Source organism: Branchiostoma belcheri, unplaced genomic scaffold (assembly GCF_001625305.1).
Source record: "Branchiostoma belcheri isolate BF01 breed outbred unplaced genomic scaffold, Haploidv18h27 scaffold127, whole genome shotgun sequence".
Taxonomy (NCBI): domain Eukaryota; kingdom Metazoa; phylum Chordata; class Leptocardii; order Amphioxiformes; family Branchiostomatidae; genus Branchiostoma; species Branchiostoma belcheri.
Genome location: NW_017802680.1, coordinates 10,073 through 23,651, shown reverse-complemented (window position 1 = coordinate 23,651; position 13,579 = coordinate 10,073). Strand labels below are relative to the sequence as shown.

General features: G+C 49.0%; 1 protein-coding gene across 1 annotated transcript in view; it reads left to right on the top strand.

Moving 5' to 3' along the window:
• Positions 1–13,579, top strand: part of LOC109463487 — a 26,997-nt gene that overhangs the window by 11,140 nt on the left and 2,278 nt on the right. The window contains 14 exon segments of the mRNA XM_019760322.1: positions 1,362–1,467; positions 1,772–1,917; positions 2,440–2,633; positions 3,054–3,120; positions 3,123–3,167; positions 3,602–3,767; positions 3,975–4,285; positions 4,775–4,890; positions 9,755–9,860; positions 10,136–10,266; positions 10,383–10,407; positions 11,210–11,331; positions 11,879–11,999; positions 13,523–13,574. Of these exon segments, the coding sequence (XP_019615881.1) occupies positions 1,362–1,467; positions 1,772–1,917; positions 2,440–2,633; positions 3,054–3,120; positions 3,123–3,167; positions 3,602–3,767; positions 3,975–4,285; positions 4,775–4,890; positions 9,755–9,860; positions 10,136–10,266; positions 10,383–10,407; positions 11,210–11,331; positions 11,879–11,999; positions 13,523–13,574 (1,708 nt within the window).

The window sequence follows — 13,579 nt, the reverse complement described above, 5'->3', positions numbered from 1 at the left end:
TACAGTCTACATGTACAGCATATATGTACAGTCTACATGTACAGCATACATGTACAGCATACATGTACAGTCTACATGTACAGCATATATGTACAGTCTACATGTACAGCTACATGTACAGCATATATGTACAGTCTACATGTACAGCATACATGTACAGCATACATGTACATGTACAGCATACATGTTCAGTCTACATGTACAGTCTACATGTACAGCATACATGTACAGTCTACATGTACAGCATATATGTACAGTCTACATGTACAGTCTACATGTACAGCATACATGTACAGCATACATGTACAGTCTACATGTACAGCATATATATGTACAGTCTACATGTTACATGTACAGCATACATGTACAGCATACATGTACAGCATACATGTACAGTCTACATATACAGCATACATGTACAGTCTACATGTACAGTCTACATGTACAGTCTACATGTACAGCATACATGTACAGCATACATGTACAGCATACATGTACAGCATACATGTACAGTCTACATGTACAGTCTACATGTACAGTCTACATGTACAGCATACATGTACAGCATACATGTACAGTCTACATTGTCACTGCCAGAACACTGTCACTGCCAGAACTGAGAGATTTAAAAACAGTGCAATACCGCATATCGTGCGACTACTGAATGGGGACTGAGATTGCCATTTTATTGTCCAAAGACTTTTAACGCAACCTGTGTGCAAATCTGATATTTCAAATGACATTATCTTTTAACGTATTTTACATTAATAATAATGACGCATAATGATTTTAATGTGTGATAACTTTTTATTAATCAACCAATGATAAATATGTAATTGTCAGAACAATTCAGGTCCCAATTACACGGGACCTGCCATTCTGTACAAATGGATATGTGACAAATAAACCATTAATTACTACATGTACAGCTTACATGACTTGTACAGCATACATGTACAGTCTACATGTACAGTCTCCATGTACAGTCTAAACACCGTACTCGTCAAAGGTTGGCAGACCAAGTGTTGTGTCCACAACCGCGCTCGGGGGACAAATACACGACTGTAAAGTTTCTGGTCAGACGTTCTACGCCAGCGCCGACTGCGACTTTGCATACACATGTCAAGCGTCTAGTTCGGTCGGTAAAGTTTAATGTAATTCCATGTACATGTAGTTGGGTAACACAATCTGTGCATTACCTTGTATGTCAGGCATTGTCAGCTGAAGGAATGTTCAGGGCCACACTGTAGAAGCAGTGCTTAATCACTGAGTGGGCCACCCTGGCTAAAGAAAACAATAAAAAATAAATAAACGAATGGATAAACAAACAAAAAACAAATTCCCAATTTATCTGTCCGCAGCCCCTCCCACCATCCAGGCGACGTTTGGAGACTACATCCACGCCCGGTCCGGACAGACTTTCCAGCTGGACTGTATCGCTGAGGGGAACCCAAAACCTGCCGTCATGTAAGCCCAGATGCAATCTGCATCATGCTTGATTTTCAAGCTCCTTGAAATAAACTAATCATATATATACATATATACGGAAAATAAAGGAAATCCGCCAAAGCCTACCTTGAGCTTCGTGTATAGCCCCGAACACAAAAGACTGAAAACAGAAGAGTCACAGAACTCTTCTCCGAGAGTAAAGAGTGCTTTTGGCTGCTCTCCCAGGGGAAGAGGTAAGGGGACGGACGAGTGGAATTCTCTAAGAAGCCAAACTCTACTTGTATTTAAATTAGTCATATGCATAAACTTCCCTTCCTCCCAGGTGGAGGCGGAAGGGTACAGAGGAGTACTTTAAGAACCCGCTGGCGTTCTCTAAGGTGGAGTACACGGCTGAGGGCGCGTACGAGTGCGTGGCGTCCAGTCCGCACTTCCCGGAGGCAATCAAGGAGACGTACATAGATGTCAAAGGTACAGAATCTTCGCTGTTCCTATAGTTAAACTTAAACTATAGAGAAAATAGTTGGAAATACAGTTGCAACATTTAGCGTATTGACTTGAAAGGTATAGAATCTTCACGGTTGTACTTAAGAGACTAACTACTGTCTGTAACCCCAGGAAAGCCGGAAGTGGGCATTGGAACGTTAACAGAACACGTGTTCCATTTGGGGTCACCTACGGTTATTGGAACAGGAAGCGAGTTCCATTTGATGCCCGTATGCCATGGTATTCGGAACACATACACACACCTCCGGGAGGACTACCCGGGTTAGGGTTAGAGTTGGGGACTAACCATGTTGTTTGTAACGACAGGAAAGCCCGAAGTGGACCTGGAAGGCCCCCAGACCGTCAAGGCGGACTACCTGGGTTAGGGTTAGGGACTAACCATGTTGTTTGTAACGACAGGAAAGCCCGAAGTGGACCTGGAAGGCCCCCAGACCGTCCGGGCGGACTACCTGGGTTAGGGACTAACCATGTTGTTTCTAACCCCAGGAAAGCCGGAAGTGGACCTGGAGGGCCCCCAGACCGTCCGGGCACGGGAAGGTTCTACCGTGTCTCTGACGTGCCGAGTGACGGCCGACCCCCCCACAGACTACCCCGCCTGGTTCGCCAACGGACGGGAGGTCAGTCCGGAGGACAACGGGCTGCAGGGGTGGGAGGTCATCTACGAGACGGATCAGGGGAAGGTAGGAGTAAAAGAAATGAACGAACGAACGAACGAATGAATGAATGAATGACCAAACTGACAACGGGCGGAGGGGCCGACCAGCAGAAGGTAGGAGGTTTTGGGGATTGTTAAAGTCAGTGAGATCTGATGAGACTTTGAATCTCTTTGTTCCTTTTTCGTCTGGAGGCTGAAACTGTTGGGCAACCCAAAATTTGACAGATCGCTCTTTTAAATCATACTTTTCCATCTTGCATCAAATCCAACTCAAAAAAGGGAGCAAAAATCCAATTTTGGTCGCTGTGCACTTTAGACGCCATACTAACATTACAAGTGGAACAGGATTTTCCTTTCTTTTCAAATACGTTATTGTTAACCTATCTTGAAAAGAAAAGTCATTTGTACCCTTGGCAAGTTATAACGAACCTGTTCTCTCTCTCAGACGCGGACGACGCTGTTCTTCGGTAACGTGACGTCACGGCACGCGGCTGTCTACACCTGCAGGGCCACCACAAGTTCGGCTACGGCCAGAAAACCTTCGACATGCGCATCCAGGGTAAGGCTGACCAGAAAACCTTCGACATGCGCATCCAGGGTAAGGCTGACCAGAAAACATTCGACATGCGCATCCAGGGTAAGGCTGACCAGAAAACCTTCGACATGCGCATCCAGGGTAAGGCTGACCAGAAAACATTCGACAAACCTTCTGTTCCTTCCCAGACCGCAGTGACGAGCTGACCGTGCCGCTATGCCAGGGTCTGGACTACAACTCCACCCGCCTGCTAGACCCCCTCCCCCCCGCCCACATAAACACACACTGAGACGTTCCCTCTGTTCCTCCCCAGACCGCAGTAAAAGATGTGACGAGCTGACCGTGCCTCTGTGCCACTACAGGGTCTGGACTACAACTCCACCCGCCTGCTAGACCCCCCCCCTCCACATAAACACACATAAACACACACTGACACGTTCCCTTCTGTTCCTCCCCAGACCGCAGTAGAAAGTGTGATGACCTGACCGTGCCGCTGTGCCAGGGTCTCGACTATAACTCCACCCGCCTGCCCAACGCGCTCGGACACGCCACGCAGGAGCAGGTCGCCCGGGAGGCGCACCAGTTCTGGCCGCTCGTCGAGATAGAGTGCTCGCCTTTCTTCAGGTGTTGTTCTCTTCTGAAACTACAGACATAGACAATGTTGTTCCCTTCGTAACGGATCTAAAACAGACCTGCTTTCTGTGCAGCACATGCACCACTATGACAACAATGCCCTTGGCAGGGTGATAAATGTATACTATTAGAATATGCGTATTTTCCTGAGACAAACACCGTGGTTTTTCTCGGTTGAAATATTAATGTTGTCCGTAGGAGTTTCCTGTGCTCTGTGTTCGCCCCTCCATGTCACGAAGACAGCCCTGACGCCGTTCCACCATGTAAGGAGATGTGTGAGAGCAGCTACAGCAGCTGTGCGGAAATCCTGAGACAGTACGGCCTCAGCTGGCCGGACAGCATGAACTGTTCGCAGTTCCCGTCTTACTACGGAGACCAGGAGTGTAGCGGCTGGGCCCCCGAGCTGGACTGGACGCCGATGCCTGACACGGCGCCGCCCGTCGACGACAACGCTGTTCCGGAGGAACCGGAGCAGAAAATCTTCAACGATGAACAGTATGCCTTATTAGGTAAATGTTCTACGTCACATTCCTTAATATAGGGTTATTTACACGATTGTTTCAGGTTTCTTCTCCTGGACTAAGTGACCCACCCTGAGGTGCATACGGCGTCAGAATTCATGGACTTTTCCTATCGCCAACGAATAAACGACCGAGTCCACGAAGAACGCATGTTCCACTTGGGATCACCAGCGGCCATTGGAACAGAACGCGTGTTCCATTTTGGACCACCTATAGTCATTGGAACAGAACTCGATTTCCATTTGCGGCCACCCATGGTCATTGGAACAGAACGAGTGTTCCATTTGGGGTCACACATTGTCATTGGAACAGAACGCGTGTTCCATTTGGGGTCACTCATCGTCATTGGAACAGAACGCGTGTTCCATTTGGGGTCACTCATCGTCATTGGAACAGAAAGAAGCGTGTTCTATTTGGGGTGCGACCTGCGAGAGCTGGTGGATTCTATCGTCCTGATTTTGTTTTGTTGTTCCGTAGGGCGAGCCCTGCCGACCTGCGAACAGCTGGTTGACTGTAACCTGGACTGCGAGTACGGCCCCAAGTTTGACGAGAACCAATGCCCGATCTGCGAATGTGGAGATAACCCATGTAAGGTAGGGCAAAACATGTGCGCTTAGGTTATGCCATGACTCGATTTCCTCATATCTAGGGCAATATATATCTAGCACCCTACGCAAGAGAGATTATCTCAGACACAGACTTGTAGTAGATGGCGGTGAATGTTGGGTTTGAACGCTTGTTAGTTGTATTCAGAGGGAAACACTTGTCAGGGAGGTCCATAACTTTGCAGTCTGTGGTGGGAAGCTGGTGCTACAGAAGTACTTAGAGTCTGGGTAACGATTGCTTGTGAATCATGTTCACAGAACGTTCCGCTCCTGCGTTGCCAAAAATTACACTGTCCATCAAAACGTCTGTTTGTCCCACCAGGAGACGAGTTGTGGGGAGTACGAGGTGTGCGCGCTCCAGCCCATCCAGTGCCTCAGCCCGCCATGTTCNAGAGTCTCGCGAGATGTCAGTCCATTGTGACGTAAGTGGGAATAATTATATATTTCCACTCTCGCCAAGGTGATCGATTAAGGATTGGGTGGAAAAGACCTCGGCTACGCTACAGTGATCGGGTGCCTTAACCCCTGTCATAGGCTCACTCTTAAACCTCTTCCTCATTATCCCCCAATCCTTATCCTTCCCCATTCCTTACCCTCTCCTCTCCCATTCCTTATTCTAAGTGTCACGTAAGGCAAAGACACTCAGTAGGCCAAGACACGTAGACACACCATGAGAGGGTAGTCTTCTTTTCTTTTATTCAATCTCGATTTAAAGTCTGTGGAACTCGCCCGCCTGGGGCACAATTAATGAGTCCCCGAAGTGTAGTCACCGAGCCCTCGCTCGCAACAAGCTTGCCAGCAGTTCTTGTAGTACTGGCCGTGGTCCGTAAAAGGAGCGGGGCCCGTTCCAGACCCATTTACCCACTGGTAGCCGACACCTTCTCTTCCCAGAGTCTCAGTGGATCAAGGGCTACTTACGCCTGCTTTCCAACACTGGGATGATGACGGTATACGTGATACTGGTATCCTGCATACACACATGTTTCTAAAGCAATTCAAGCTTATCTCATCCTCAAGTGTACCCCAAACTCTCGGGTACGGGTACATCTCCTTCGGTTTCTCTAATCTAAAACGGTAACCCTTCCGTTTACTCAAATATGTCGGCTACCTTAAGTAAATTTAGGTCTGGAGGGGTCCCTCGCTCGCTTCCCGGGCCACGAGCCGAAGCTATATGGCGGCGGCAAACCTATTGAGGAAAGCACGCACGGTCCACGAGTTAGGGCTTAGCCAGCCATAAAATGCCAAAACTAGGTAGCTATCTCAAATACATACAACCGAAAAATTGTACTACTCAAAGCGCCTTCCAATGCGTTTACGATACCTGTACGCATCTCCATACGACGTACAAAACAAAAAAAAAATAGACCCATTGCAAGGCCAAACCAAAAGATCAATGGCTAAAGGAAGACGACCGAAAACTAGTCCCACCGTCTCCCCTTCTGCTGTAGATAGCCTTTATGGAAGACGACCGAAAACTGTCCTATTGCCACCCTCTGCTATCGGTTGTCGCTATGAAAGACGACCGAAAGCTGCTCTACTGCCTCTCCTCCTGCTGTCGGTAGTCGCCAAGTGACCAAAAGACGATCAGAAGACTACCGAAATCTGCCCTCCATCTCCAACCCTACTTGAGGTGTCGGAACCTCCTCGCATAGGGAGAGCGAAACTATTCAGTTTCCCACTCTAACTCGAGATTGTCCAACAACCTCTATCCCCGGAAGGCCGATAAGCCATAAAACTGTCCAATAGTTTACGGCAATAAATTTTGAGACTGTCCGACGGCCTCTACCACTACTGTACTGATACCTGACACTTACCTACGGTTTCTCGCTTCGAGATTGTCCAATAACCTCTATGCACCAGCAAAGCGATCTGCCATAAAACCGTCTAACAGTTTTACGCACCAAATTCTGAGACTGTCCGACAGTCTCTAACACTTCTGGTGCACGAAACTGTCCCACAGTTTCTCGCTTCGAGATTGTCCAACAACCTCTATCCAGGGGAAGCGATATGCCATAATAAAACTGTCCGACAGTTTTACGCTCCCAATTCTGAGACTGTCCGACAGTCCCTACCACCACTGATACACGAAACTGTCCTACAGTTTCTCTCCTCGAGACTGTCCGACAATCTCAGAGAAGCTCCGCCAACACCCAAAGGAAACTAACAAGAATTGTCCCACAGTCTTTCCCCGAAATAGGCCTCAGGTTGTTCCACTATCACCCCGATGCCAAACCGTTGATTATCCGACAATCTAGCAAACGCAGGGCCAAACGGAAAAAATGACCAAAATTTCACAAACATTTCCTTCCGAGGAAACGAGCCATCAACGCTTAAAACACACGAAAAGGGGAAAAATACGAGACTGTAAAGAAGTGTGAAACGCCCCGAGGTACACACACGTGATTCCGGGGCGGACACACGCAAAAATAAGGTCGTAAAATGACGGAGGCAAAACTCCTACCCACGGCGTCTCTGCGTTCCGTGCCGTGACTCCCTGCGGGAATGGTCAGTGCCGACAACGCGGAACTGGATCCCGAGAGAGCTGTCACTATCTTCGGGATGCCTGGTCGCTCTATCCGGTAGCAGGGGTTGCTGCAGCGCTACCGCCGGGTCACACTCCCGTTCCGCCCGGGGCGGCAAGACGCTCCGCCCGGGGCGGGAAATCCCTCTCACTGACCGGGCTGTACACGGCCGCTGGCAGGCTTGCATCCGCGGGCTGGTTTCCACTCGTGGTCTGCGTTGTACTCGCGTTCGGGGTCGCCACAGTGTTCCTCCGGGAGTCTGCAACTGTGAAATAGAAAACACGTTACCCAGAGGAAGAGGGATATAGCACACGTACTTATCTACCGAGGCATGCACGTGCGCTGCCACGTCGACAAATCTTTATCTAGCCTGCGCTCCAAAATACCACCAAACAAACCTGTTTCCTCAAGACACTACCACAACAGTACCTTCTAAACCAGGTAACCAACGCGGGAATTCTGCATGGAACCAGAATAATGCTGCCACCGCCGGAATCACAGAAAAATGGCCGGATCAACCGGAGCTAAAACCACACGCTACCTTCGCTGGGGCTGGCTTCACAAAACTGATGGAGTATGAGGGGTTGGTCACATGGCCTGACATCTCGCTCAACAAGAGTCTCGCGAGATGTCAGTCCATTGTGACGTAAGTGGGAATATTGTAAACACTGTCTCTCAGCTACAGAGGGTCATTGCTACACATCAACCAGAAGTACTCTACAAACAGTTATGTCCTGTCTCCTACCACCACAGCCACAACACACGTCATGCTAGCCGAAACACATACTGTTTAATGAAACCCAAAACGAACGCCCTGAAGAAGACTTTCATTTATATTTATTTTATTTATCTATTTATGAAGATTTACCACATTTGTGGAAGGATTGACATAACAGGTGACTACCACCTTTTCAAAGATGTCAACCCCGAGACCAGGCTGTAAGGTTTGAACCACTCACACCGGGAAGGTCCCCTACTCTTTTCGATAAGTGCGGTGGGTTCTTTAACGTGCGTGGGATGTGACTCTCCCAAACACGGGACCTCCATTTTGCGTCCTATCCGAGGGACGTCCCTAGCCAAAGCTAGGTACTCATTTTCACCTGAGTGAAGTGAGGAAAGTCGTGTAAAGTACCTTTCCCAAGGGTACAACGTCGGGGCGCATGTTCGGACTTGTTCGGGTACGACCCGGAATCGAACCCGGGTCTCCCCGCTTCGTAGTCCAGTGATGTACCACTACACCACACGACGCCACTAGATCCTTAACAGTTTGGAACACTTTGCCACATGAGGTACAAGCAGCAACTAAGAGTAGGTTTAGGCAGAAGTTGTTAGAGCACATGCGTACATAGGCACATGATGATAGGCACATGTGATGTTACTTTTAAATGTTAAGTCTAATTTTGTATGTAAATAATGTTGTAATTTTGATGTGGTGTATTTGTATTATTGTATTTTAACTCCAGGAAGATTAGCTACATACTTGATTTTGTATGTCTTGTGTGTCGCTAATGGAGTTTAATAAAGCACACATAAAGCACACATAATAAACGACCGAGTCCACGAAGAACGCATGTTCCACTTGGGGGTCACCAGCGGCCATTGGAACAGAACGCGTGTTCCATTTTGGACCACCTATAGTCATTGGAACAGAACTCGAGTTCCATTTGCGGCCACCCATGGTCATTGGAACAGAACGAGTGTTCCATTTGGGGTCACTCATCGTCATTGGAACAGAACGCGTGTTCCATTTGGGGTCACTCATCGTCATTGGAACAGAAAGAAGCGTGTTCCATTTGGGGTGCGACCTGCGAGAGCTGGTGGATTCTATCGTCCTGATTTTGTTTTGTTGTTCCGTAGGGCGAGCCCTGCCGACCTGCGAACAGCTGGTTGACTGTAACCTGGACTGCGAGTACGGCCCCAAGTTTGACGAGAACCAATGCCCGATCTGCGAATGTGGAGATAACCCATGCAAGGTAGGGCTCAGGTTATGCCATGTAAGGTAGGGCAAACCGTGTGCTTAGGTTATGCCATGACTCGATTTCCTCATATCTAGGGCAATATATATCTAGCACCCTACGCAAGAGAGATTATCTCAGACACAGACTTGTAGTAGATGGCGGTGAATGTTGGGTTTGAACGCTTGTTAGTTGTATTCAGAGGGAAACACTTGTCAGGGAGGTCCATAACTTTGCAGTCTGTGGTGGGAAGCTGGTGCTACAGAAGTACTTAGAGTCTGGGTAACGATTGCTTGTGAATCATGTTCACAGAACGTTCCGCTCCTGCGTTGCCAAAAATTACACTGTCCATCAAACGTCTGTTTGTCCCACCAGGAGACGAGTTGTGGGGAGTACGAGGTGTGCGCGCTCCAGCCCATCCAGTGCCTCAGCCCGCCATGTTCCCCTCTGCCGTACTGCAAACCGGTACCCTTCAGCACAAGTAAGCAAACATATGCCGTACTGCAAACCGGTACCCTTCAGCACAAGTAAGCAAACATCAATCAGTTGATCCGTGCCTGAGCATGGTTCTGGATGAAGCACAGTTCTGGATACTTATGGACTATTCAGAACCGTGAATGAGCATGGTTCTGGATAAAGCACGGTTCTGGATGCTCGTGGACTATCCAGAACGGTGCTCGAGTATGGTTGTTGTTGTTGTGGATAAAGCATTGTCCATGGATACAGCATCTTATTGTCTCTTCTCGCCGATTTCAGACGCCGAAAGGCAGAGCATTTACTGGTTGGACCTGGAGCCGTCCAGCAAAGGGCTGGACTCGGTGGACCAATTGGAGCGGTTCTTACAGATGCTGGAGGAGCACAACGCCACGATTTTACACGCGATGAAGGTGTGGTGCATGTTTTACCACCTGCGATTGGCTGAAACCTTTGATTGTATTTCTGACGCTCTCGATATTTCCCCGGAAATGACCCTCGTAATGACCCTTCACCTCTGTTGTTTCAGATACCCTCGTCATCATTTATGGCAGGTTACGTTTTTTTTGTTTCCAGTCCTATGATTTGATTGATTGTAGAATGTCACTATCAGGTGTAACCAAGTGCAAGAAACGCAACATTTCCGTTGTGACAATGTATCAAGCCCCCGTCTCAAATTCAGCCACTTCCCCTGACCTTGCTCCCGGCCCCTCCTCAGCCAAGGCTGACGCTGGTTTGGGAGTACTCTAGTCTCCTCAGATCACATCCAACCACAATATCTCTTTACTCACTTCGATGTTTGAAGATTAATAGTCGGTAGGAAACCGCCCAACCACAGGTGACCTTGCTCATGACTTACTCCCAGCCATAGTCTGGACAAGGTCGGGAGGCCATAGTCGGCTATATGTGATGGGGTCTTCAGCCAAATACTATCACATTCTCCCTGGAAATACGTCCCTTTCCGTCCGGTCCATACAGTTGTACAAATGAACTCGGCGTCCACAGCAGACGTGGTGACGGTCCTGTGTTCTGGACTTGTATCTAGTTCTGGCATATTCCTATTGAAACACGTCACTGTTACAATTGTGCAGGTGAACTCGGCGGCCACATCAGACGTTGTGACGGCCCTGTTTTCTGGACTAGTATCTAGTTGTAATAGTTTCCTATTGAAATACGCCCCTCTCACGTCTCCCACAGTCTCCCACAGCAGACGTGGTGACGGTCCTGTGTTCTGGACTTGTATCTAGCTCTAGCATATTCCCACTGAAACTCGCCCCTCTCACGTCTCCCACAGTTGTACGTGTGAACTCGTATCTAGTTCTGGCACATTCCTATTGAAACACGTCCCTCCCACAGTCGTGCAGGTGAACTCGGCGTCCACAGTAGACGTGGTGACTGCGCAGGACCAGAGCGGCGAGCGGCTGATGGTCTCGGTCCGGAGTTTCCTCATGGTGCCGTACGAGGACTACTGGAGGGAGGTTCGTTAATTTCATTTGTTTGTTTCACACAACAGGTAAACCACCTTTAAGCATGACACACCGGTTTTCTACATGTAACTACAGTCTGCGTAAAACCGGACTGTCAGGTTTGAAGCACTCACACCGGGATGGACCCCAACTCTTTACGATAAGTGCGGTGGATTCTTTAACATGCTCGAGGTGTGGCTCTCCTTAAACATGGGACCTCCGGCTTTTCGTCCCATCCGAGAGGACGTCCCTAACCGAAGCTAGGTACTCATTTATACCTGAGCCAATTGATGAAATATGTGTAAAGTGCTCTTCCCAAGGACACAATAGTTAGGGACTGTTAGGGATTCGAACCCAGAACCCTTAGACTCTGAGTCCGCAACCCTAACCACATCCTGCCTTGCCGCCAGTCGTTCGTGTTCCGGGACCAACCGCTTTACGTCCTATCCTAGAGGACGTCCCTAACCGAAGCTAGGTACTCATTTACACCTGAGTCCAGTGAGAAAGTAGATGTTAAAAGTGAACAGCCCTAACCACATTAATCCCGCCTTGCCGCCAGGTGTTCGGGTTCCGGGACCAGCCGCTGGAGGACGATGCTGATCATGAGGAGCTCATCTCTACCAGCACCGACACCGAGACGGCCTGGTACTACTTCGTGGACTTCATCCTCAAGCGCACAGGTGAGAAAACCTTCGTCCCCAAACGCACAGGTGAGAAAACCTTCATCCTCAAACGCACAGGTGAGAAAACCTTCATCCTCAAGCGCACAGGTGAGAAAACCTTCCTCAAACGCACAGGTGAGAAAACCTTCATCCTCAAACGCACAGGTGAGAAAACCTTCCTCAAACGCACAGGTGAGAAAACCTTCCTCAAACGCACAGGTGAGAAAACCTTCATCCTCAAACGCACAGGTGAGAAAACCTTCCTCAAACGCACAGGTGAGAAAATAAGACGCACAGGTGAGATAATAAAACGCACAGGTGAGATAATAAAACGCACAGGTGAAAAAATCTTCGTCTTAAAGGTCTTCGATGTACACAACTTAGACAACGGCTTAATGATGCTGATGATCATTGCATGTGTCGCTTATGTCCGCTTTTCCTTCCTCCCATGATGTGTCCTTGCGGTGTGTTACAGACATGCCGAAACCGTGCCAGATCCTAACCCTAACCCATTCAGGCATGAACCTAGGCACGTGCACGGTTCTGGATACGATAAGAAAAAAATCCAGAACCGTGCCGGGAGCAAATCTAAGATGAGACTATCCAGAATCGTGCATGAAGGCACGGTTCCGGATCCGATCCTTGCCGGTTGTTGCAGACATGCCGTCCAGCCTGTCACTGGGACCAGCTGCGTGTTTAACGTCAGGACGGCGTGTTTAACGTCAGGACGGCGTGTTTAACGTCAGGACGGCGTGTTTAACGTCAGGACGGCGTGTTTAACGTCAGGACGGCGTGTTGTTAACGTCAGGACGAGCCGGGGTGTTGCATGTTTAACGATCCCGATCCTTGCCGGTTGTTGCAGACATGCCGTCCAGCCGGTATGTTTAACTCCTTGCCGGTTGTTGCAGACATGCCGTCCAGCCGGTATGTTTAACGATCCTTGCCGGTTGTTGCAGACATGCCGTCCAGCCGGTATGTTTAACGATCCTTGCCGGTTGTTGCAGACATGCCGTCCAGCCAGTATGTTTAACCTTTGCCGGTTGTTGCAGACATGCCGTCCAGCCAGTATGTTTAACAATCCTTGCCGGTTGTTGCAGACATGCCGTCCAGCCGATATGTTTATGATCCTTGCCGGTTGTTGCAGACATGCCGTCCAGCCGGTATGTTTAACGATCCTTGCCTGTTGTTGCAGACATGCCGTCCTGCCGGTATGTTTAACCTGCCTTGCCGGTTGTTGCAGACATGCCGTCCAGCCGGTATGTTTAACGACCCTTGCCGGTTGTTGCAGACATGCCGTCCAGCTGCCGGTATGTTTAACCCTTGCCTGTTGTTTCAGACATGCCGTCCAGCCGTTATGATTAACGACCCTTGCCAGTTGTTGCAGACATGCCGTCCAGCCGGTATGTTTAACCTGCCTTGCCGGTTGTTGCAGACATGCCGTCCAGCCGGTATGTTTAACCTTTGCCGGTTGTTGCAGACATGCCGTCCAGCCGGTATGTTTAACGAGAGCGCCACCTAACGATCCTTGCCGGTTGTTGCAGACATGCCGTCCAGCCGGTTGCGGGACCAGCTGCGGATGGTGAAGACTCTGACGCAGG